The sequence below is a fragment of the Neovison vison genome, chromosome 8, assembly GCF_020171115.1.
Source record: "Neovison vison isolate M4711 chromosome 8, ASM_NN_V1, whole genome shotgun sequence".
NCBI classification, from domain to species: Eukaryota; Metazoa; Chordata; class Mammalia; order Carnivora; family Mustelidae; genus Neogale; species Neogale vison.
The window spans coordinates 128,607,013-128,632,451 of record NC_058098.1 but is presented as its reverse complement, the minus strand read 5'-3'; the positions used below and the strand labels follow the sequence as shown (position 1 = coordinate 128,632,451).

The 25,439-nt window shown below is 39.6% G+C and overlaps 1 protein-coding gene and 1 pseudogene across 5 annotated transcripts in view; both read right to left on the bottom strand.

Moving 5' to 3' along the window:
* LDAH (lipid droplet associated hydrolase) overlaps positions 1–25,439 on the bottom strand; it is a 109,477-nt gene that overhangs the window by 70,183 nt on the left and 13,855 nt on the right. For all 5 annotated transcript variants that reach the window (XM_044262007.1, XM_044262009.1, XM_044262008.1 and 2 more), the window contains exons 2-3: positions 25,005–25,160; positions 9,539–9,682 (exon numbers count right to left, since the gene is read on the bottom strand). In XM_044262007.1, the coding sequence (XP_044117942.1) occupies positions 9,539–9,682; positions 25,005–25,158 (298 nt within the window). In that variant the 5' untranslated portion in view covers positions 25,159–25,160. The remainder of the gene's footprint in view (positions 1–9,538; positions 9,683–25,004; positions 25,161–25,439) is intronic.
* Positions 12,285–12,396, bottom strand: LOC122916564 (annotated as a pseudogene).

The window sequence follows — 25,439 nt, the reverse complement described above, 5'->3', positions numbered from 1 at the left end:
GATATATATATGGTTTACTCTTTAGATAAAGCTTTAAAAACACAGAACAAAATCATATGCTGTTCATCACATACATGTCACTAAAAATATAAAAAAAGAAATGAAATTTACCCTAAATTTATGACAGTAAAACTGAAGATAGGACCTAAAAAATGGAATTTTATCAGAGTGCCCATTTTGTTAACCAGTAAGTTAAGCACCTGACTTGATTTCAGCTCAGGTCATGACCTCAGGGTTGTGGGATTGAGCCCCTTGTTGGGCTCCTTGCTGGGCACGGAGCCTCTCTCTCCCTCTGCCCCTTTCCCCCAATCTCTAAAAAAAAAAAAAAAAAAAAAAACAAAAATAAATGTAAAAATGGGACTTTTTCTGTATTGCTCTGTTTATTAAGAGAAAATAATTAAAGCAATTATGGCAAATATGGCAATTATGGCCAAGTGTTAACTATGAAGAGAAAATCAAGTAACAGAATCTTGGACTGCTACACAATTATTTGTACTTCTCTACATTTAAGAATTTTTTCTCAAAATAAAAGAAAAAAATTTACTTAAGAATGCTTTGACATGATAATCCTACCTACCTTACATCAGTTTTATTGGTGAAATCACCATTGGCTTCCCCATTACTCTCAGTGGAATACAAAAGCCCCAAAGGACTTTATCTAGGGTTATACAAAACATCAGTGAAAGGGTAGATGAGAACTGTCCCTAAGTCTTTTTTTTTATTTTTAATTTTTTATTAACATATAATGCATTGTTAGCCTGTCCCTAATTCTTTATGTTTATTTAATTCACTGATCCAAAGGCCTTCCTTTCATGACTGTTCTCTGACTTTACTAAGCCAATGTGAAAGCATACTCTCATAGTCTACGCCTCCACTGTCCCTGGCCCCCTCAGTATTTCTGCAAGCTCCTTGCATCTCAACATTGGTGCAAGTGTCTTGGCTTTTATGGCATGCGACACAGGTTGTGGTTAGATTATGGTAGGTAGGCATCCTGTTTAAAACTGCTATCAATCAAACATAGTTTGTTTTGTTTTTTTTGAAGATTTTATTTATTTATTTGACAGAGAGACAGCAGAAGCAGGAGGGTAGAAGAAGGAAAAGCAGCCCTCCTGCTGAGCAGGGAGCCCCACGTGGGACTGAATCCCCAGACCCCAAGATCATGACCTGAGTCAAAGGTAGTCACTTAACTAACTGAGCCACCAAGACGTCTCAAACAAACAAAACTTAGTAAACCCCAAACATGGTTTATAAAATATGTTTTATTATTATTCTCCCAATAGATGGTTAAAAACCAGGGTCATTAAAGTATGCTTTCCACTTGACAAAACCCAGTGCTCTGCTAAGGATTTCAGTGGGGAAAATACGGGAAAGGAGAAAGAGAGAGAGAGAGACAGAGAGATTAATTCAGCAAGGAGAACATAATGTTTATTGACTTAGCGAATAACAAAAGCCAAAGACATAAAAGTGTGAGGTGTAGTTTTGGACAGTGATGAGTTCCGTGGCTGTTTGTGGTTTATAGGGAGGGGGAACAAATGAGGTCGGCAAGGAAGGCCACAGCCGGATCAGGGAGGACCCGATCATCAGCACGGAGTCGAGCTGCACTGTTGAGAGCCATGAGGAGATGCTGAGGCCCACGAAGACGGGGCAGCGAGCTGGCCGGTGTTACAGGACACTGACTGCCCTGCTCCTCTCCGTCCTGCTGCGCTTCTCACTTCCGTATTCCCTGAGCCTCTAACGATCTGCTGGGCTCTTCTTTTACTGCTCTGCCCTTTGTTTTTTGTTTTTTTTCCCACCCACTTAGAGACTTGTTTGCTTTCAGTGACTGTGAGCCCCCACACTGGCTGACGGACTGTCCCTGCCACGGGCTCTTCCAGCCGTTCTGTTCTGCCTCCATGTTCCTCTGCCAATCATGGTCCTGGCAAGAGAGAAAACCTGACTGTTTTTCTCTCTTTCCTTCTGTTTGAATACTGGAATGGGAGTGGTTTATTGTTTCTTTGGATAAGCATGACCCGAATTCGTCATTAGTTGAAAGATTGTATAACTTTTTTAGGTAGTGTTTTATCAGCTGAAACCAAACCACTATGATTTCTAGCTTTTATGTTACACTTTTCGAACAAATGACTTAAAATAGTTGATAATGAATCTGCCGTCAAATAAGCTGACTCTGTAGTAAATCAAAGCCAGAAAGAGTTTATACTTCTAATTCCTCACATTTTCTTTTCACACTTTTTTTGTCTTGAATCACCCCCTCCTGACACTGGTGAACATCTGTTCTCCCAATTATACTCAATTTATGATTGTGATAATGTGGTGCAACTAGAATATTATTTCCAACTGTTCATAATTTTAACATGTGCTAATATGAACCAAAACATACTTTCAACATTTGATGGGTGGCTACAGCTTATGTCCTCTCTCTCAGTGATTACATATTTTTCATACCATATTTTGCATGTCAGAAAACCTGTACTTGGAGCAATAATCTTGAATGATGTACAATCTATCTGCCCTGCCTATACAAAGCAATCGAGCATAGCGTGCAAACATAACCTTCACTACATAAAACAGATGAAAGCAGAACTGTTCTGCTGAATGGGGGTGCTGGTGGGACCCAGAGCCCCACCTGCCCTTCGTAGAACTTTTGGGCTCCTCAGAACACAGATGGAAAGTAACTAACCTAAAAGGCAGTGACTGGAATATCTATTTCTTTGTAGACCCTTGTGGTACCCACACATAATAACCTAGTACGTTGTCAATAAATCCTTGATGATGATGAGCTGCCCATTCAACCTCTCTAGAAAACCACAGCTTCCTTCGGCCCTCTGGTGGCCCTTTGGGCTAATGCCTCTAGATGGCACTGTTCTCATTAGGTAGCAAAGGAACGAGAGTCCAATTACTAAGTTATTAACTCAGCAGTACAAAATAAGCATACTCAAAGTGATAAATAATGTCAATTTAAAATGAGAACGAAAGACACTTACCAGAAATTCAAACACATTACAGATAATTTCAGCTGGTTTTCCTCAAGATCTTTGATAGTGGTTCTGAAAATATGGTCCTAGGACTAACTGCATCAACATGACCTGGGGATATTGTTAAAAATGCCAATTCTCAGATCCCACCCCACATCTACTAATCAGCATTGTGGGGTGCCACCCACTCGCTTGTGTTTTAATGAATCCTCCAGGTGATTCTGATACTTGCCAAAATTTGAGAAGCTTTGATCTACAGTTACCATTTGATTCTATTTTCAACTTTCAAAGTTGTTCTTCCTTTTCAAATGCTTGATTTTTGTCTTCACTTAAGGGCTTACTGTGATAATGGAGTTGACATTGCTCCCCCTAGATAATTCAGTACAGAGCTTCTCATCCAGGTTAAGAATGTAGGAATTAGACACATAACCTCGTCACCATTACATTACACAAAGATGTATTCTTCACTGTGTACCCTGAGGTTATTTTGACTACTTCCTAACTCCTTTTGACTTGGGCTTATCTCCTCTTCTGCCAGAGGAAAGGTAACAGGCTGGCAATAACAGACCAGCAGAGTTGGTGGCTTTTGGAGGTTTAACAAGTTAATCAAGTCTGTTTCTATCCATCTGTTGAGAGAGAGAGAGAGAGAGAGAGAGAGAACATGCCCAAGTGAACAGGGCTGGGGCGGAGGGAGGGGAGGGAAAGGGAGAGAGAATCCCAAGCCAATTCCACACCCAGCATGGAGCCTGACCAGGCCTGATTTCACAACCCGTGATCATGACCAGAGCTGAAACCAAGAGTCAGACACCCAACTGACTAAGCCACCCAGGAGCCCCTCAAGTCTGTTTTCCATATATATATATATATATTTTTTTTTTTTTTTAATAAGATTTTATTTATTTGTCAGAGAGACAGAGCACAGTAGGGGAGGCTGCAGGCAAAGGAAGAAACAGGTTCCTTGCTGAGCAAGGATCCTGATGCAGACTCGATCCCAGGACCCTGGGGTCATGACCTGAGCCAATGAGCCAAAGGCAGACACTTAACCAACTGAGCCACCCATGTGTCCCTCAAGTCTGTTTTCTAAGAAGAATTCTAACACCTCTGTTTTCCAAATACAACCTAAGATAGTGAAAACACACTCCGAAGCAAACATATACATTTCCCGATGAAGGAAAAACTATGGTATTGAGCCTAAAATTTTCTTTGGGTATATATTAAAAACTTAGAACAATAAAGATGCATCTTTTATGCAGAGCAAGTATCTACTGCACATTCTGTTCACCTTCAGTCACATTTCAATAAGATGGCTGTTGAAACACCTGTCTTTAAACTATATATTCATGACTGCTCTTAAAATCTTTCACTGCTAGGTAATCAATATTTACTTGTCTTTCAAAGTATACCCTAGTCTTTAAGCACAGTGTTAAAGACTCTCAAGTGAACCGCATTCATAGAGGGGGACACACACACACACACACACACACTCATGCATGTGCATTAACACAGAGAAAAAGAGACTTTGAGGTATTTATACAAGCATCTGCCATGAGCGGCACTGTTTCTTCTACACCCCATGACCCTGTTCCCCTATGAACCCCCGCAGGAAAAAGGTCACAAACCAGGTATAACTGGTGATCATAGAAGGACCAATATGAGAAGTAGCTCACGGACTAACGAAATCTAACAGCGGAGAATCATTAGCACTTCACATTAGCCACCTAAGATGACCGACAGGACTGAACACTGAACTAACCATTCCAAGTGCCGACTTCTTGTCCAGGTTTTGCCACTCACTAGCCCGTGATTTAGCCCTGTTGGGCCTTACTTTCCTTCCTTGAAAAATAACGGTTCAAGGAAGGATTTGATGTGGATACTTCTAGCTCTATAATTCTATAGATTCTATAATTCTTTCTCTTTCTTTAAATTTTATTTTTTAATAGTGGAAACTTCCAAACATACATAAAAGTAGAGAGAACAGTACAACAAGACTCACAAGTATCCATCATCCACTTTCTACAACTGTTTTTTTCTGCTTCTCTGAAGTACGATTGACAAATAAAAACAGTATATACTTCGGTCGTACCACATAATTGTTTTTATGTGATGATTTAATATAAGGATACACTGTGAAATGATTATGACAGTCAAATTAACATATCCATTATCTCACGTAGTGTACTGTAAGTGCCTGACATTCAACTTTTGATTGACTAGGCCTCCATTTCAAAAGACATCCATCACGAATAAGCATATTGCCACCGGTATGACACAGCTACTAGAAAAACAACCAGACAGGGAACTAGGCCACCCCACCCCACCTGCGAAGGTACCTTTCAGAAAGCCTTGGGTAACTCAGATAACTGACTCCTTGTGTGACCGACTTCTTCCTTCCCAAGCCCTAATTCTGGCTTTTATGCCTTACATTAGCCAATAAAGAGAGAACCTGCAAAACCATTGGCACCCCGCCCTCGGACTCGAACAAAGGCAGGGCCCCAGGTCTGCTCCACCTGCCATGTACCCTCCAGAAACCGCAGGTAATAAATCTTGCTCCTCAAAGTTCCCTCATGGTTTGTTCCTAACGTGCATCCTGCAATCATAGTAAGAACCACAAGAGCCAGCCCAGCCATGAGTAAGGGCCCCCATGGAGGAAATGTCTGGGGAGCTCCCTACCAGTGTCCCAGGAAAGCACAGCAGGCATGCCTGATTGAGGTCACTGCCATCAGGAGGCTTGGGATGGAGGGACTAACTACCTTTTTTCTTTTTTTGTGATGGTGAGAACACTAAGATCTATAAATTTCTATTACACAATATAGTATTAGTAACTATAACCATCATGTTATATATCAGATCCCCAGAACTTATTCATCTTACAACTGATAGTCTCTACCCTTTGACCAACATCTCCCCATTTCTCCCATCCCTCAAATCCTGGCAATGCTCTGATTCTATTAGTTTGTCGACTTTTTTTTTTTACTCCACATATAATTGAGATCATACAGTGGTTTGTCTTCCTGTGTCTGGCTTATTTCACTCCGCATAATATCCTCCAGGTTTATCCATGCTGTTGAAAATAGCAGGATCTCCTTCTTTTTTTATAGCTGAGTAATATCGCATTGTGCCTGCATATTTGTGTGTGTGTGTGCGTGCGCGCGCGTGTGTGCGTGTGTGTGTATACATTTTCTTTATTCAACCATTAACAGACACTTAAGTAACTTGTTTCCATATCTTGGAATGATCCATATACCGTGAATAACGCTACAAGGAATACGGGTGTACAGATCTCTCTCCGGGATACTGATTTCATTTCCTTTAGCTACAGATCCAGAAGTGGGATTATTGGGTCATATGCAAGTTCTATTTTTATTTTTTGAGGAGCTTCCATATTGTTTTCCATAATGGTTGTACCAACAGTGCACGAGTTCCCTTTTCCCCACACCCTTGCCAATACTTGTTATTTTCTTGTCTTTTTAGTAACAGTCATCGGAACAGGTGTGAAGTGAGTCTCATGTTCCTGCTGGCCATCTGTATGTCTTCTTTGGAAATATTTGTCCATTTTAAAATTAGAACTATTAGCTTTTTGTTTTCTTTTTGTTTTGTTTTGTTTTTGCCATTGAGGTATATGAGTTCCTTATATATTTTGGGTCAGATAGATGGTTTACAAATATTTTCTCCCTTTCCATAGGTTATCTTTTCATTTTGTTGATTGTTTCCTTTGCTTTGCAGAAGATTTTTAGTTAAACACAGTCCCAATATTTATTTCTGCTTTTGTTACCTGTTCTTCGGTGTCATGCTCAAAAAATCACTGTCCAGCCCAGTGTCAAGGAGCTTTTCCCCTATGTTTTCTTCTAGGAGGTTTTTGATTTCCAGTCCTCAATTTAAGTTATTTAATCCATTTTGAATTAATTTTACACATATTTCTGTTTATTCTCTTGCATGTGGATATTTAGTTTTTTAACACCATTTACTGAAGATACTATCTCTTTCCCCGTTGTGTATTCTTGGAGCCCCCATCAAAGATTAATTGGCTCTATACATGTGTATTTATTTCTGGGCTCTTTGTTCTGTTCCACAGGTTTGTTTTTATGCCAGTGCTATACTGTTTTGATTACAGCTTTGCTAGATAGTTTGAAATCAGGAAGTGTGGTGCCTTCAGTTTTTTTCTTCTTTCTCAAGATTATATTGGCTATTTGGTGACTTTAATGATTCCATATGAGTTTTGGGATTCTTTTCTATTTCTCTGAATAATGCCACAACTGGAATTTTGGTGGGAATTCATACAGGGGTCGCACTGAATCTATAGATCTATAACTCTAAATGGAAGATAATTAGGGCAGTAAACAAGGTCGTAGAGGAGGCAGTAGAACTCTTGAGTAGCTGAAGTATGGAAGTATGCTTCTATGATGGCAAGCCAAGGGCCTGAGCACTGACAGTGGAAGCTGTGAGCAGAAAGGAGTAGAGAGTTTTCTGAGATGAGGGTAATCTTACATGAGAGGCCTTACAGAGGAGATAGAGGAAGTCTGGCCAGTGACATTACCTAACCATAAACAATTTAAGTGCAACAAATGTGTTTTAAGTACAGGTGTATTTTTTCCTAAATGCTAGTGAAGAGGCATATACACAGCAGGTACTCAAAAATGACTAAATTAAGTGAAACTGGGGGGGGAAAAAGGAGATTCAATTCTGTTCTCAAGAGCTGGTATCTGATGTTAAAATCAATTTAAAGTTAACTCAGGATTTTGGAACCGAACTAAGATTTCAGGAAGCTGACTACAGTTCTATGTGTGAGAAGTAAGAGGAGAGATCAAGAACTGGGGAGTTGCGGGGCGCCTGGGTGGCTTTCAGTTAAGTGTCTGACTCTGTATTTTGGGTCAGGTCATGATCTCATGGGTTATGAGATTAAGCTGGGCATCTGCGCAGGACCTGGAGTATGTGGAGCCTGCTTAACTTTCTCTCTCCTTCTTCACTCCCCACCCCCACTGGCTTGTGCTCTGGGAGCACTCTCTCTTTCTCTCAAAAAAAAAAAAAAAAAAAAGAAAAAGAAAAAAGAAAAAGGTAAAAAAAAAAGAATCAGGGAATTAAGATGTTCCCAGTGAGGTGACACACAGAGTCACCTAAGTTGAAGGCGGACACTTAACTGACTGAGCCTTAAAATTCTTATATTAAAGTCCTGACTGTCATGACGGTACTGGGAGATAGGACCGTTGAGAGTTAATTAGGATTAAATAATAAGGGTGAGGTCCTCATGATGGGATTAGTGGCCTCATAAGGAGAGAGATCAGAGAGCATCCTGGAGCACATGAAATCCTTCTCTCTCTGTCTCAGTCATATGAAGACTCAAAGAGAACGAGGCCATCTGCAAGCCAGGAGGAGGGCTCTCCCCAGAACCTAACCGAGTTGAAACCCTAATGCTGGCCTGTAGCCTCCAGGCTATAAGAAAATAAGTTCATATTAATCAAGCTACCTAATTTACAGTTTCTTTCACAGCAATGATAAAAAGCAAAATATAAATACCAAATTACTTTTTAAATTCCAGTAATTTTTTTTAACAAGTTTTGTTCTAAAGAATGGTTTTCGATTATAGAGAATTTGACCAGATTAGTACAGAGAGTTCCCATATCACCTGTTCCTTTCTCCCTCCCTCCCCACACATGGTTTCCACTATCAGATGCTCAGTAAGATGCTCATACCGTAGGAGAGGCATACCAGATCCAGGAGCAAACCAGAGCCACAGCCCCCTCTCTTCCACCTCAAATTAACTAAGGGTCATGCTTAGGACAAAAGGCCCTTGAATGGAAGGCCAACAGAGAAGTGAAGTTACAGATTTCTTTTTTAGAAGAGTGAGCATGTTGAATTTTCATACATTAGAAGCAGGTAATTTGCAGCCACCTAGTGCTACTTTCTCCACTTAAAGGCCTCCAGGAGTCTACCAATGCAGTCATGGCTCTCTCCCCAGCTCCGAGGTTCCTCTAGGTCTGGCCTTGCCCAGCACCAGGAGACCTACTGAATCTCCCCCTCTGCTGTGCTATGTCTTCTACCTGTTACACCTCTGCACACTCCTTAACCCCCAGATCCAAATTCTACTCAACTGTTGGAACCTATCCACTCCACAAAGTCTTTTCAGACCCATACTGTGTTCTTTCCTTCGTTTACTCCTCAAATAGCCACATTATCAGCAGGTCAGAGTTGATCATTGAATCATTCTCTAAATGTTCGTGTACGACGAGCCTCTTTAGAATAAGGACCATGGATCATATTTTTTCTCCACCAATGCTCTTAAGTACAGCCCTGGAAATACAGTGTTTGATCAATAAATATATTTGATTACTAGTCAGTCCACAGACAGGGCAAGTTTTAGATAACTGCTTGATCTACTCAATCTTTTAGAGAAAACTACCTGCAGAAAATGAAAAGGGCTCTAAAAATCCTGAAACTACCAAAACGTGGCAGCCTGGGCCCAATGCCACAAGCAGAGGTTTCCAGTGGTATAACTCTTAACCCTAGCTGAATTTCTAGACATGTGAACACCCACTCACTAGAGAGGAAAACAGATGTTAATCAAGACATACCGTCTGAAGTTGTAAGAATCTTCTTGCCTTTGGGGACGAAAGCATGCCCAGCATGACTGATAACCCAAACCGGAAAGCGTCCGTTTATTGAGGAGTACAAAGCCTTTGCAAATGGCACATAAAAGGCAGAAAAACCTGGATTACCTAAGAAAAGAAACACAGAGTTAGTTTAGTTAACTAAAGCAACACAGAGTTTTAGTTTCGTTAACTAAAGCAATAAAATCACGTAAGATATGCAGACTGGAAAAGAAGGATCTATTTGACCTCACGCTTTCTTCTACAATCTACTAATATTTATACATACACTTCAATTTTAATAGCCTTTTTATCTTAAATCTGGGGATGATCGCTCAGAAAATTTCTGCTTCTGCTTTGTTCCCCAACGGTTTGAAGATAAATTCTTCCTCCCTATTCCTCAGCTTAGTAAATGGAACCACCAATCCTAAACCAAATAAATACTCAAGTCCTAACACCAGAAGTCACTCTTAGTTTCTCCCAGTTTTTCACAACCAATTCACCAATTCACTCCTGTTAACTTTGTTTCCAAAATAGATCTCACGTCTTAAGCATCTCATGTCTCTCCCTTAGTGTTATCACGGTTTCCTACAGCAGCCTCCTCATGGGACTTCTATCTACTCTTGTCCCCACCTAGTGGGAGCCCATTCTGCAGGGTACCCAGAGAGATACCTTCAAACTTCAAATCAACTCATAGCAGTATCCTATTTACACCCCTCTCAGTGGCTTCCCATTACCAGCCTAGTAGTCCAAGGTCATTAATCCTGTCTCGAAAGGCCTTCACGATTTTACTGTGCTCAGTTAGCAAGTTGCATGAAAACATATCAGTGTAAGAATCATTCACAAAGAGTACTTTGAGGAGTCTACTGAGGTTTCCTTGTCATTTATCACAAGGACTTAGATTATAAGCAGATGTACAGTTTGACCTTTTGGGGAAAAGACCACCAACTAATACATACAGACTTTTCTTGTGTATACACAGAAGGTATTTTTGACATAGGTTTGCTAGAGAAATGGAATGAATAATGACCTTTTAGAAAAAGAGTCAATCTGATACATCTTTAGGGGGAAAAGACAGTGAGATGGGGTTTTCATGTTGCAATCATCATCTGTATAATGCTTTCACAGATACTGGTCCATTTCCATCAATGCCAATTTTCCAATCAATTTATTATTTTTTCATCCTATTAGGTTTTCTCCTCTTTGCAATTCCATAGACATGGTTTTGTTGCACTGAAAAAACTTCGGCCACCCTTGTTGAAAAACACGGATTTATTTCTTCACGACCTGCCTCTGTCAGTTTCCTAGACAGGCCAAGAAGCAAAGTGGTGGAGGGCACAGACTCTGGAGCCTGATTGTGTGAGGCAGAATCCTGGCTTTGCTATTTACCAAGTGTGTGACCTTTGGAAAGTTATCTAACCTCTCTGGGCCTTAGCATCTTCTTCCACAAGATGAGGATAATAATCAACTACATCATGTGAGAACTAAGTGAACTGACGTATACAAAGAACTTAAACACCGCTTGATACACAAGTGCTGCAGAAATGCTAGCTACTGACTTACCATGTCTAGCCATGATATGTAATAATGGTCTTACCATGTCTAGCCATGATATGTAATAATGGTCTTACCATGTCTAGCCATGATATGTAATAATGGTCTTACCATGTCTAGCTATGATATGTAATAATGGTCTTACCATGTCTAGCCATGATATGTAATAAATGGTCTTACCATGTCTAGCTATGATATGTAATAATGGTCTTACCATGTCTAGCCATGATATGTAATAAATGGTCTTAGCACTCTTACTGCTATTTTGCTTCTGTTGCATTCTCACCTACTGACCCAAGTTCCAAATATCTTTTTGTTACTGTACTAGTGTCATCTTTGTTAAATAGCCTAGAAACTTCCTCAAAGGCAGCAGTATGCTCTCTGGCCAGCTGAGTGGTCACAGGGCAGCCTGAGGAGGAGGAGGAGAGGAGGGGTGTGTAGCACCAGGGACTTCATTGCTTCATGTTTTGTATCTAAATCTTCAATAAATTTGAAATATTTTTTAGAATAAAGTACAAAGTAGCAATCCAACTTCTTTCTAAGTGATTAGCAAAGTGTCCCAAGACCATTTATATATAATCCACTCTTTCCGCATTGATTTGAAATGTCTTTTACATTAGCTTGCTAATTCTAGAATATGTGCTGCCGAAGCGAGCACTAGCTTGCTAATTCTAATTCCAAATAATTCCATTTATCTTTTTCCTTTTCTCCTCTGCCAGTGCCACACTGCCTTGATCACTACCTCAGTATTTATTTATATTAATTAATTAATTATTATTTATTTTATTTATATTTTAATGTTTCAGTAACTGGCAGGGCAAATCCCTTCTCTTAATTTCCACCCCCTAAATTTTCTAGGCTGATCTCATAGCCTTAGGAATTATTTTCACCAGCTTCAATTTTTAAAAATCTTTTTGGAATTTTGACTGAAATTTCATCTCATTTATACATTAATTGAGAAAGATTTGATTTTTTTTACCTTACTGATTATAATCTTCTAGGAATGCATCATGTTTTACTCAAATGTTTTGTCTCTCAGCAAAGTTTTACAGTGGTTTTCATATGGCTAGAAAATAAGTCCACATTTTATTTAAAAAAAAATTTATCTATTTATTTGAGAGAAGGAGAGAGAGAGAAGAGAGAGAGAGAGGAAGAGGAGGGGGAGTGGGAGAAGGAGAGAAAGTCTGAAGAAGATTCCCTGCTGAGTGCGGATCCTGACGCAGGGCTCGATCTCATTACCCTGAGATCAGATACTACACTTGATCTTAGCCAAAAGGCCGAGAAGCGATCATTACCCTGAGATCAGGACCTGAGCTGAAATCACAAGTAGGATGCTCAACCACCTGAGCCACCCAGGTGCTCCTAGTCCACATTTTAAAGTTTTGTACCTTATTACATGCCAGGCAGCATTTAAGTGTTTTGCATGTACTAACTCATTTAGTCCTCCTGTAAGGTAGTACTATTCCTATTTCCATTGTATGGATAAGGAAACTGAGGCACAAGGAAGTTAAACAGCTTGCCCAAGACCACACAGATGGTAAGTGCTCAATAAATATTTGATGGCTACAAGAGGATACAAAAGAAAATAGTAATAATGAATTTTAAAAAGAGCATAAATTACCTGGCTTAGGATCTTCTGTATAACTTGTAGTTAATCTTACAAAGGCCCACAAAATACCTGGCATTATCATTAGGGTTAATGCCTGGCAATCACTTGGATGATATCTGACACACAGTACGTGCTGAATAAATGGTAGCTATTACTGCTAGCATTATTATTACATATTTTTTAAAAATTAGTTTTATTAACATATAATGTATTATTTGCCCAAAGGGTACAGGTCTGTGAATTATCAGGCTTACACATTTCACAGCGCTCACCATAGCACATACTCTCTCCAATGTCCAGAACCCAACCACCCTCTCCCTACCCACTTCCCCCTGGCAACCCTCAGTTTGTTGTGTGAGATTAAGAGTCTCTTATGGTTTGTCTCCCTGATCCCATCTTATTTCATTTTTGCCTTCCCTAACCCCCACAACCTCCCACCCTGATCAGAGAGATCATATGATAATTGTCTTTCTCTGATTGACTTATTTGACTCTGTAATACCCTCTAGTTTCATCCACATCACTGCAAATGGCAAGATTTCATTTCTTTTGATGGCTGTATAGTATTCCATTGTATATATATATAGGAGCTCTTCTTTATCCATCCATCTGTTGATGGACATCTAGGTTCTTTCCATAGATGGCTACTGTGGACATTGCTGCTATAAACATTCAGGTGCACGTGCCCCTTCAGATCACTACATTTGTATCTTTAGGGTAAATACCAGTAGTGCGATTGCTGGATTGTAGGGCAGCTCTATTTTCAACGTTTTGAGGAACCTCCATACTGTTTTCCAGAGTGGCTGCACCAGTTTGCATTCCCACCAACAGTGTAGGAGGGTTCCCCTTCTCTGCATCCTCACCAACACCTATCATATCCTGACTTGTAAATTTTAGCCATTCTGACTGGTGTGAGGTGGTATCTCATTGTGGTTTTTGATTTGTATTTCCCTGATGCCGAGTGATGTTGAGCACTTCTTCATGTGTCTGTTGGCCACTAGATGTCTTCTTTGGAGAAATGTCTGTTCATGTCTTCTGCTCGTTTCTTGATTGGATTATTTGTTCTTTGGGTATTGGATTTGATAAGTTCTTTATAGATTTTGGATACTAGCCCTTTATCTGATATGTCATTTGAAAATATCTTCTCCCATTCTGTCCACTGTCTTTTGGTTTTGTCGACTGTTTCTTTTGCTGTGCAAAAGCTTTTGATCTTGATGAAGTCCCAACAGTTCATTTTTGCCCTTGCTTCCCTTGCCTTTGGCAATATTTCTAGGAAGAAGTTGCTGCGGCTGAGGTTGAAGAGGTTGCTGCCTGTGTTCTCCTCAAGAATTTTGATAGATTCCTGTCTCACATTGAGGTTGTTCATCCATTTTGAGTCTATTTTTTTGTGTGGTATAATGAAATGGTCCGGTTTCATTTTTATGCATGTGGCTGTCCAATTTTCTTCACACCATCTGTTGAAGAGACTGTCTTTTTTCCATTGAACATTTTTTCCTGCTTTGTCAAAGATCAATTGACCGTAGAGTTGAGGGTCTATTTCTGGGCTCTCTATTCTGTTCCATTAATTTATGTGTCTATATGTGCCAGTACCATACTGTCTTGATGATGACAGCTTTGTAACAGAGTTTGAAGTATGGAATTGTGATGCCACTAACTTTGGCTTTCTTTTTCAACATCGCCCTGGCTATTCAGGGTCTTTTCTGGTTCCATATAAATTTTAGGATTATTTGTTCCATTTCTTGGGAAAACACTGATGGTATTTTGATAGGGATTGCATTAAATGTATAGATTGCTTTAGGTAGCATAGACATTTTCACAATATTTCTTCTTCCAATCCATGAGCATGGAACGTTTTTCCACTTCTTTGTGTATTCCTCAATTTCTTTCATGAGTACTTTATAGTTTTCTGAGTACAGCTTCTGTGCCTCTTTGGTTAGGTTTATTCCTAGGTATCTTATGGTTTGGGGTGCAATTGTAAGTGGGATTGACTCCTTAATTTCTCTTTCTTCTGTCTTGTTGTAGGTGTATGGAAATGCAATGGATTTCTGTGCATTGATTTTATATCCTGACACTTTACTGAATTCCTGTACAAGTTCTAGCAGATTTGGGGTGGAGATTTTTGGGTTTTCAATAAAGTATCATATCATCGGCAAAGAGTGAGAGTTTGACTCCTCAACTTGTTTGTTGGGAGATTCTTAACTCACTGAGCCACCCAGGTGCCCCATGTTTGTTGGGAGATTTTTGATGACTGCTTCAATCTCCTTACTGGTTATGGGTCTATTCAGGTTTTCTATTTCTTCCTGGTTCACTTTTGGTAGTTTATACATCTCTAGAAATCCATCCATTTCTTCCAGATTGTCAAATTTTCTGGCATACAGTTGCTCACAATACGTTATTGTATTTGTATTTCTTTGGTGTTGGTTGCGATTGCTCCTCTTTCATTCATGATTTTATTAATTTGGGCCCTTTCTCTTTTCTTTTTGATAAGTCTGACCAGGGGTTTATCAATCTTATTAATTCTTTCAAAGAAACAGCTCCTAGTTTTGTTGATTTGTTCTACTGTTCTTTTTGTTTCTATTTCATTGATTTCTGCTTTGGTCTTTATTATTTTACTTCTCCTGCTGGGTTTAGGGTTTCTTTCCTGTTCATTCTCCAGCTCCTTGAGGTGTAGGGTTAGGTTGTGTACTTAAGATCTTTCTTATTTCTTGAGAAAGGCTTGTATTGTTACATACTTTCCTCTCAGGACTGCCTTTGTTTTGTCCCAAAGATTTTGAACCGTTGTGCTTTTATTTTTATTTGCTTCCATGAATTTTTAAAAATTCTTATTTAATTTTCTGGTTGACCCATTCATTCTTTAGCAGGATGCTCTTTAGCCTCCATGTATTTGAGTTCTTTCCACCTTTCCTCTTGTGATTGAGTTCTAGCTTCAGAGCATTGTGGTCTGAAAATACACAGGGAATGATCCCAATCTTTTGATACAGGTTGAAGCCTGATTTGTGACCCAGGACGTGATGTATTCTGGAGAATGTTCCATGTGCACTAGAAAAATGTGTATTCTGTGCTTTGGGATGAAATGTTCTGAATATATCTGTGAAGTACATCCAGTGTCACTTAAAGTCACTTAAAGTCATCCAGTGTCACTTAAAGCCTTTATTTACTTGTTAATCTTTTGCTTAGATGATCTGTCCATTTCAGTGAGGGGGTGTTAAAGTCCCCTACTATTATTGTATTATTATTGATGTGTTTCTTTGATTTTGTTATTAATTTGTTTATATAATTGGCTGATCCCATGTTAGGGGCATAGGTACTTAAAACTGGTAGATCTTCTTGTTGAAAAGACCCTTTAAGTATGATATAGTGTCCTTCTTCATCTCTTATTATAGTCTTTGGCTTGAAATCTAATTTATCTGATATAAGGACTGCCACCCAGCTTTCTTTTGATGTCCATTAGCATGGCATATTGTTTTCCACTCCCTCACATTAAATCTGGAGGTGTCTTTGGGTCTAAAATGAGTTTCTTGTAGACAGCATATTGATGGGTCTTGTTTTTTTTATCCATTTTTTAATCCATTCATCCCTGTGTCTTTTGATTGGGGCACTTAGCCCATTTACATTCAGGGTAACTATTGAAAGATATGCATTTAGTGTCCTTGTATTGCCTATAAGGTGTCTGCTACTGTATATTGTCTCTATTCTCTATTCTATTTCTGGTCTATTACTTTTAGGCTCTCTCTTTGCTTAGAGGATCCTTTTCAATATTTCCTGTAGGGCTGATTTGATATTTACAAATTCTTTTAATTTTTGTTTGTCCTGGAAGCTTTTTGCCTCTCCTTTGATTTTCAATGACAGCCTAGCTGGATATAATATTTTTGGCTGCATATTTTTCTCGTTTAGTGCTCTGAATATATCATGCCAGTCCTTTCTGGCTTGCCAGGTCTCTGTGGATAAGTCTGCTGTCAATTTAATATTTCTACCATTGTATGTTACAGGACTTTTGTCCTGAACTGCTTTCAGGATTTTCTCTTTGTCACTAAGACTTGTAAGTTTTACTACCAGATGACGGGGTGTGGACCTATTTTTATTGATTTTTTTTTAGGGGGCTCTTTGTGCCTCCTGGATTTTGAGGCTTGTTCCTTTGCCATATTAGGGAAATTCTCTACAATAATTTGCTTCAATATACCTTCTGCCCCTCTCTTTCTTCTTTTTCTGGAATCCCAATTATTCTAATATTGTTGCATCTTATGGTATCACTTTTCTCTTGAATTCTCCCCCTGTGATCCATTAGTTGTTTGTCTCTCTTTTGCTCAGCTTCTTTATTCCCCATCATTTGGTCTTCTATATCACTAATTCTCCCTTCTGCCTCATTTATTCTAGCAGTCAGAGCCTCCATCCTTGATTGTACCTCATTAATTCCTTTTTTGATTTCAGCTTGGTTAGATTTTAGTTATTTCATTTCTCCAGAAAAAGCTTATATTTATCCAGACAATGTTTCTCTAACATCCTCCATGCCTTTTTGGAGCCCAGCTAGCTCTCTGAGAATCGTCATTCTGAACTCTAGTTCTGACATATTACCAATGTCCATATACATATTACCAAGGTCCCTAGCCATCGGTACTGCCCCATGTTCTTCTTCTTCTTCTTTTTTTTTTTTTTGTGGTGAGTTTTTCCACCCTGTCACTTTACCCAGATAAGAATATATGAATGAGAGAGTAAAATACTAAAAGGGTGGCAAAGACCCCAGAAAATATACACTAACCAAATCAGAAGAGACCCGAAACTGGGGGGAGAAGTAAAGGGGAATAAATAAATTAAAAAATATGTATTAGACTGGTGAATAGAACAGAGTCACCCACTTGATGTTGGGTGTATTCTGGTCTCTTAGAAGAAACTATCTCCCAAAATCCAAAATTTTAAAGAACGAAAACCTTATATGTATACAAAAATAAGGGGAAACACGATGAAGTGATGGAATATGACTGTAAAGGTGAAAATTAAAAGATTCTAAAAGAGGAATTGATAAGTTGGTTGGAAAAAGAAAATAAAAGCAGAGAGAATGTGATCAGGCTGGAGCTAGATTTAGGGTATATTTTGATTTATTAGAAGAAATTATATCCCAAAAATTTAAAGAAAAAAACCCTAAATGTATACAAAAAATAAGGTTAAATACAAAGAAAAGATAAAATATGACTATAACAATGAAAATTTAAAAAGTTAAAAAAATAGAATGAGAAAACATAAAATTAAAAAAATTTAACTTTGCAAGACTAAAGATTATGCAAAAAAAAGTCATAAATTCTAGGTGCTGCTTTCCCTTAGCTCTGGAGTTTGGCAGTTCTCGTTGCTTGGTGAACTTGGGTCTTGGCTGGATATTCTTGCTGATCTTCTTGGGGAAAGGCCTGTTGCAGTGTTTCTCTAATGTCTTTGCCTGAGGTGGAATTGCACCACGCTTGCCAGGGGCCAGGCTAAGTAATCTGCTTCAGTTCACTCTTGGGAACTTTTGTTCCCTGAATGCTTTCCTTATAGCTTTGGAGGACAGGAATGAAGATGGTGGCTTCCCAATCTCAGGCCCAGAGGAGCCCAGAGCTCCGAGCCCCACTCCTCAGTGTGCCCTCGGAGAAAAGCACTCAATCCCTCCCATCTCCCTGGTTTCCGGCTGTGCTCTGTGCTCACCTGGTCTGTGACCAAGCATTTCTATTTCTGGCGCATGGCCCCATTTGGAGTCTCCAAACCCAGCAGATTCCTGCTGTGCATTCCCACGCCACTCTTCCTGGAGGAGGAAGCGGGGGGTTTCTCTGAATCTGCCATGTGTGGGGTCCCTGCTTGAAAAGCCATGGCCCGACTGCCCCATATCATGATTTAAGGTAACCCGGAGCTGAAAGCCCCATCCTCAGCTCTGTCTCTGCAGCCAGCTTCCCTGCTCCGATATCTGGGAGCTCTGTCCACTCAGACACCCCCAGTCTTTCTTGACCCTGCAGGTCCTGAGATCACACTGTCCCCGTGAGGGCTCCACCCCCGCTCAGCCTCTGGAGTGAAATTCCTCTGTGGAGCAGACTTCTAACAGTTCCCATTTTGTGCTCTGCTGCTCTGCTGCTTGCTGGGAGCCGGCCCCTCCCCCCATGGTCTATCTTCCCGTTGCTTAGAATTCACTTCTCCACATATCCTTCATTCCAGAAAGTGGTCGATTTTCTGTTCCCAGAGGTGCTGTTCTTCTTCTCTTCTACCTCCTGTTGAGTTTGTAGGTGTTCAGAATGGTTTGATAACTATCTAGCTGAACTCCTGGGATCTAATGCTATTTCAGTTTCCTATTCCTCCACCATCTTGCTTCCTCTCAGCAAAATACACATCTACATATTTATTTTTTATTGAATAAATTTGACATGTGACATTCTGTGGTTTAAGGTGTATAGTATGTTAAAACTGGTTTCAGAAGAATCCATAGATAACAGCTACATAATTTAGATGCAATAATTATGATGAGTTATAATATGAAACTGAGAGTACTAGCTAACGAACTGCTATAGAGCAATGTTTTCTCCCTATCTCTGGGTTCTGAGTTCTTTCCCTTAATAACTATAAGATCTTAAGCAAATCCCTTGAAGCTTTCTTTTTCACCATTTTATCATCATTAAGTAAATGATAATGTCAACTACTCCATGTTCATTTCACTCTAGTCAGTGCTATAGCTTCATCTGTATATTCTTTTAGTTATCAGTTACTCATTGAGCACTTACTACATGGAAGTCATGGTGTTAGGCACAGGACAGATAAAGGTCTTTTTGTAATTCATATTCTAGTAGGAAATATATACACATAGCTAAGTAAGTAAATAAGATAACTCAAGAGTGAAATAACTTCTATGAGGAAATAAAGAGGATTGTGTGATAGAGAAGGGAAGAAATTAGAGTGGCCTGAGAAAAATGTTTGAGGAGGAGGTGGCATTTAGCTAAGACCCAAAAGATGAAAACAAATCACCCAGACGAGGACAGGGGTTAGAACAGGTGCAAAGGCCCTCAAGCAATGAGGAGTTTGGCTCCAGAAGAAACAGAAGAGTCCACAATGGCTAGTAAGTATCATGAAGATTCAACTTACAACTTACTTTCAACTTACAACTGAGATAGAAGTGGAAAATGTAACACAAATGATTTAAATGTCATTGCATACTTCACCATGACACGTTATAAGCCACAAACTTAACTTCTTAGTTAGAAACCACAAAAGATTGAAAAGGGTCTTTTCTGCAACTAAAATCAGACATACACACATGCATGTATGTATATTTGTATCTTCAGAAGTAGGGATGTTTGAAAAATTCTAATATAAAAATGATAGTAAAACACTCTATTGAAGCATATCAAAATGGGTTATTAACACAGACTTGGCTGAGCGTATGGTCAAATGCCTGAGCAACATATAACAGAGGCTGTGGTGACCATCACTAGACCCTAACTGGCAATATACTCTAACTATTCAACATGGTAATTGTAGACCTATGCCTTCCAGTTAGTTAATCTTGTAGAGGACAAAACCACCACATGTGAAGTTAATGCGGCACGGCACCTGTATAGAAGGCTGTCATGGGGAAAGATCTCCAGGCTTCCCTATGGAGACTTGTCTGTTCCATTTCCAACCACTGTACTCCACACAAGACACATTACATGACTCTATTATACGCAGATGACCACTTGAGAGTTCGAATGACTCAATATGTTCTAGAGTGAATTCTCAAGTTGGCTCCCTTTGCTCATTTACCTATTTAAAGAAAGTCCAAGGATACTGCTACTTAACAAAAACTCTTAAAACACAGGTTCACTGGCAAAGATGAAATTAAAAGTTGCTCCATCTTCAGATTCTACTAAATCCCTTCTCATTATCATTACTAACTTAAAAGTGATTGATTAATTTTGTTAGCTGCAAATATAAAATGATTTAAAATGAAACGTCCTATCAGTCTGTCAGAGATAGACTAAACATGATGTCTTTAGTGGCTTAACAATCCTTGAAATACTGTCACCCTAATTTCCCCAACAGTATAAACAGACTCAGCCCAAATACAAAATACAGTTTTGGGTTCCAAAACTACGGAGCAGCACCAGCCTACAGGTCCCATGAACTCCAAGAAAAAGGGCCCAGGGCAGCAATGAGAATAGAAGGGGCAAACATGAAAGAACACTAAGAAACCAAGTATCATCTGAAAATGTCAAAGCACTATAAAACAGTGACACCATAAAACAAATGTTTTAAGTTTCCCTTTCTCCACCAGGTCTTCGCCAAATGCTCCCTGTATCTACCTCTTCATCATTTGTTAAACCCGGCTCTCCACTATAATGGACTCTTCCTTTCAGGCCTGTGCAGAAGAGCAGGCACTCTTCTCTAACACCCTTATGCCTCAAGGAGAGCAAAGACTTTTGCAACAGAGGATTCCCCACACCGAGTGCACACAAGTAAGTGAATGAGCACCTCTGAGTGGGGAAGCACAGGGAGCAACCAGCTCCGCTTACCAATCCATTTTACTCTAACAACCTCTCCTCCTCCACTTTCATCTATCAACGGTTTAGTCGTTCTCACACATTCCCTGAAAACCTTGACCCTTAAATGATAGTCTCGCTTGCCATTCCAAGTCAGGAGATTTCGAAATCCAGGTGGATTCACTGAGCCAACACCTTTGTCCCATAACTCATTACCTTAATCAAATTTGAAGAATGTCACCCACATTAAGCTTACCCAACGAGCTATGCCCCAGATCCGTGGTGCGCGTATCACAATCCTCTGGAGGGTCTGTTAACGCAGAGGCTGTTACACCCCCAGAGTTTCTGGTTCAGAAGGTCTAGAATGGGGCCCAAGAACCTGCATGTCTAGGGAGTTCTCGGTTGATACTGCTGGTCCCAACCCCAACTTAAAGAATCACAGGCTTGGATTTTCTCATTACCCAGAAATGGTTAACATTCAAACCATTCTCACTCTGACAGGCCTTCTACTCTTCGAGATCTCACTCCCAATACATCTGCTATCCCATCACAGTGCAGCTCAAAGTCTGCCTATTTGGGTTTGGTTGAGAATTCCTTTCATCCTACATATCTGCTGTTCTCAGTGCTGACCGCTTTCCTCAGGGCCCTTATCTACCCTTTGCCACATTTATTCTCAACAGACGACCTTGTCTCTTAATTAGCAGAGAAGACAGAGCTCAGGAGGCAGAAACTACTTTATTCCCTCTGACATGCCTTCATGCTTCTCCACTTCAGTAACTAACTTCACCTCCTTCATGCTAGCCTCAGAAGATTCTGGCATCTCCAGTCTAAGACAACGTTTCTACTTACCCTCTCAATCCTATACTCTGCCCTGGCCTCAAATCTCTGCTCCATCAAATAGCATGTGTCATGCCTAGAACTTCAAACTCTCCCTTGCTGCTAGCAAAGCATATGTATTTTTAATTTTGGTAGATATCAATAGACTGCTTTCCAAAAAGACTTTTACATCACGGCAGGAGACTGGAAGTTTTACTTCCAGAAGAGGTTAAACGGAAGAGGAATTTTGGATCAGGAATCTTAGGCCAGCTGCAAACAGAAGCACTTTACCAAGAAGGGGTCAGATCAAGTGTTACTAAACACCGAAACTCCCAACCTTCTTTCCCTTGTTCAGCCCTGAATATCAGCAAACAGGCTTCCACTCCTCAAACTGGATACTGGAAGATTCCTTCCTGGAAAAACTGAATGGCCCAAGAAACAGCTGCAGATACTGAAAGCTGGAAATTCTCCAGTGAAATCCTGGGTCCCTACCCAATTACCCGAGCATGAGGATTCCTAGGGTGACCAGCCATCCTGTTTTGCCTAGGGCTGTTGTTGTTTTCGTACCAGAAACCATGTGTCCTGGAAAATGTCTCAGACTACGACGGTTGGTCACTCGAGGTGCAACCGTGGACAAGCATCGATACTGACGACAAAGACTTCAATTAGCTGTGTCTTCCTCTGAAAACTGAAAGGGTTACCAAACATCTGAGGAAAAACAAACACTAGTGCATACTAAAAACTCTAAGAATGCAAGAAGCCAAAAGAAATGATAATGCACCCATGAAACAAGAGTCTATAAAAAAAAAAAAGAAAAAAAACAGCGTTTAGAATTGAAGTGTATGAGTTTTTGGCTTAAAAGGGTCCACTAAAGTCCATAGTCTCTCATGGTTTGGTGGCGGGGGGGGGGGTGGGAGGTTGGGGTACCAGGTGGTGGGTATTATAGAGGGCACGGCTTGCATGGAGCACTGGGTGTGGTGAAAAAATAATGAATAGTGTTTTTCTGAAAATAAATAAATTGGAAAAAAAATGGAAAAAAAAAGAAAAAAGAATGAATACTGTTATGCTGAAAGTAAAAAAAATAAATTAAAAAAATTACCCTATTTCAGCAAAAAAAAAAAAAAAAAAGGGTCCACTAAAGCCAACAGTGGATGAAAAAACACCCATACCAAGGTGCTTTTCCTATAAAATTTCAGACTCTTACAACAAAGAAAAGATCTAAAATGTTCTGCCTTGCAGGGGAGCTTCAAATACAAAAGATCTAATATCAGAATGATATTGAGACTTCTCAAAAGCATCTCTGAACCCTAGAAAACAGTTAAAACGCCCTCTAAACTGTCAGGAAAAATGATCTGCATCCTAGAAGTCTAACACATTTTCTGATATGATAGATCTTTAAAAGATTACTTCCCAAGCACCTCTTCTCAGGAAGTTCCTAGAAGATGTGCTTAAGCAATAAACCAAGAAATAAGAAAATATGGGATCCAGGAAATGAAATCTAACCCAGGAAGAAAGTGAAAAAAATCCCCAGGATGGCCTGTACAGCAAACCCACAGGTCAGTCAGTCTAGACTGGAACAAAGAACAGAGTTCTGTGAGGGATAGCTCCAAAGAAAGAAAAAAACAAGACCTGACTGATTACTCAAACGCAGTAAGAGGATTTTTCCCCCATTTCCTAGAGAACAATTTTAGGATAAATTAGTGATGCAAAAATATAAAACTATGCAAATAAGACAATCATTGACCTAGGGAGAACAAACAAGAAAAAATGTACAAGAAATGTGGTGTGCCTGGCTGGCTCAGTCAGTTAAGCATCTGCCTTGGGCTCAGGTCATGATCCCAGGGTCCCTGCGTCAGATTCTCTGCTCTGGGGAGACCCTGCTTCTCCCTCTCCTCCCTGCTCATCCTCTTTCTTGCTATCTCTCTCTCTCTCTCTCTCTCTTAAATAAATAAATAAAGTTGTTAAAAAAAAGAAAAGAAAAGAAAAGAAAAAGAAATGCAATCATAATACCCCACTGACTTAGCTATATATGGTACGATCATATTTACAGTTTTACTTTTGATCTTTCCAGGTGATATAAATATGTCCTAACTCACAATTTTAAAAGAACTCTGAATACCTACAAGCAAGCATCTACCCCTACCTAACATTCTATTGATAGTGATCCAGCAAAAGTCACAAGTGATCCAGCTGCCGAATCTCAGGATAAATAAAGGTTCTACAGTAAACTTAATCATCTTGGAATGAGGCAGAAATAACTGTGAAGAAAACTGTCAAACATGTGATAATTTTAATTACTCTAAATACTAAGAAATTTTATTTATTTATTTATTTATTTTTAAAGATTTTATTTATTTATTTGAGAGAGAGAGAGAGAGCATGAAAGGAGAGAGGTCAGCAGGAGAAGCAGACTCCCTCCCCACCAAGCAGGGAGCCCTATGTGGGACTCGATCCTGGGACTCCAGGATCATGACCTGAGCTGAAGGCAGTCGTTCAACCAAATGAGCCACCCAGGCATCCCCCAGGTGCCTTTTTTTTTTTTTTTTAAAAGATTTTACTTATTTATTTGACAGAGAGAGAGAGATCACAAGCAGGCAGAGGCAGGCAGAGAGAGAGAGGAAGGCAGGCTGCCCGCTGAGCAGAAAGCCTGATGCAGGGCTCAATCCCAGGATCTGAGATTATGACCGAGCTGAAGGCAGAGGCTTAACCAACTGAACCACCCAGGTGCCCCACTAAGAAATTTTAAAAAGTGGATTATAAAACTATATGTATAGTATACTTCCAATTATGATTTAAAATATATATAATAGACAACATAACATACATAATATAAATGCAAAGAAAAACATAAAGCCCAGCCATTGAAGGACAAAGGGTAGTTGTTACCAATGATTTGAGTGATTTTATTTCCTTCCACACAGTTTTCTATAATTTATCAATTTCTCTTTAAAATCTGAAAAATTTACTGTATCTACAGTAAGACGCCTTATCCAGATTTTTAAACTTACCTGTAATAATAAAAATAAGCAGCTTAGGTTTGTTGGCTCTTGGCTCATTGAAGAGGTTAGTCCAGGGCCCACATTTTAGAACCTGGGTTTCAACTCCACAGCATAAAATAAATTCTTCATGCACAGGAACTTCTTCCTTGATTTCCGAGTCCATTTCTAAATAAGAGGGGTAAAAACAATATAGTGAGTTACTAAAAGGTAAAGCTTTGAGCCAAAGGCAATATTCAAGATTTTTTAAAAAGGCAAATTTCAGTATATATAAGCAAATACAGGAGGTATAAGACTAGTCAACTATTCTGGATTATAGGATGACGCACACGCACAAAATTAAACCACAAGAGTAAGGGAAAACAGGAAGACATGTCTTCAGTGAACTGAAAGACTCAACGGGAGTGTGAGCCAAGGTCAGGTTAGCCAGCGGGGTTGCCTAACATC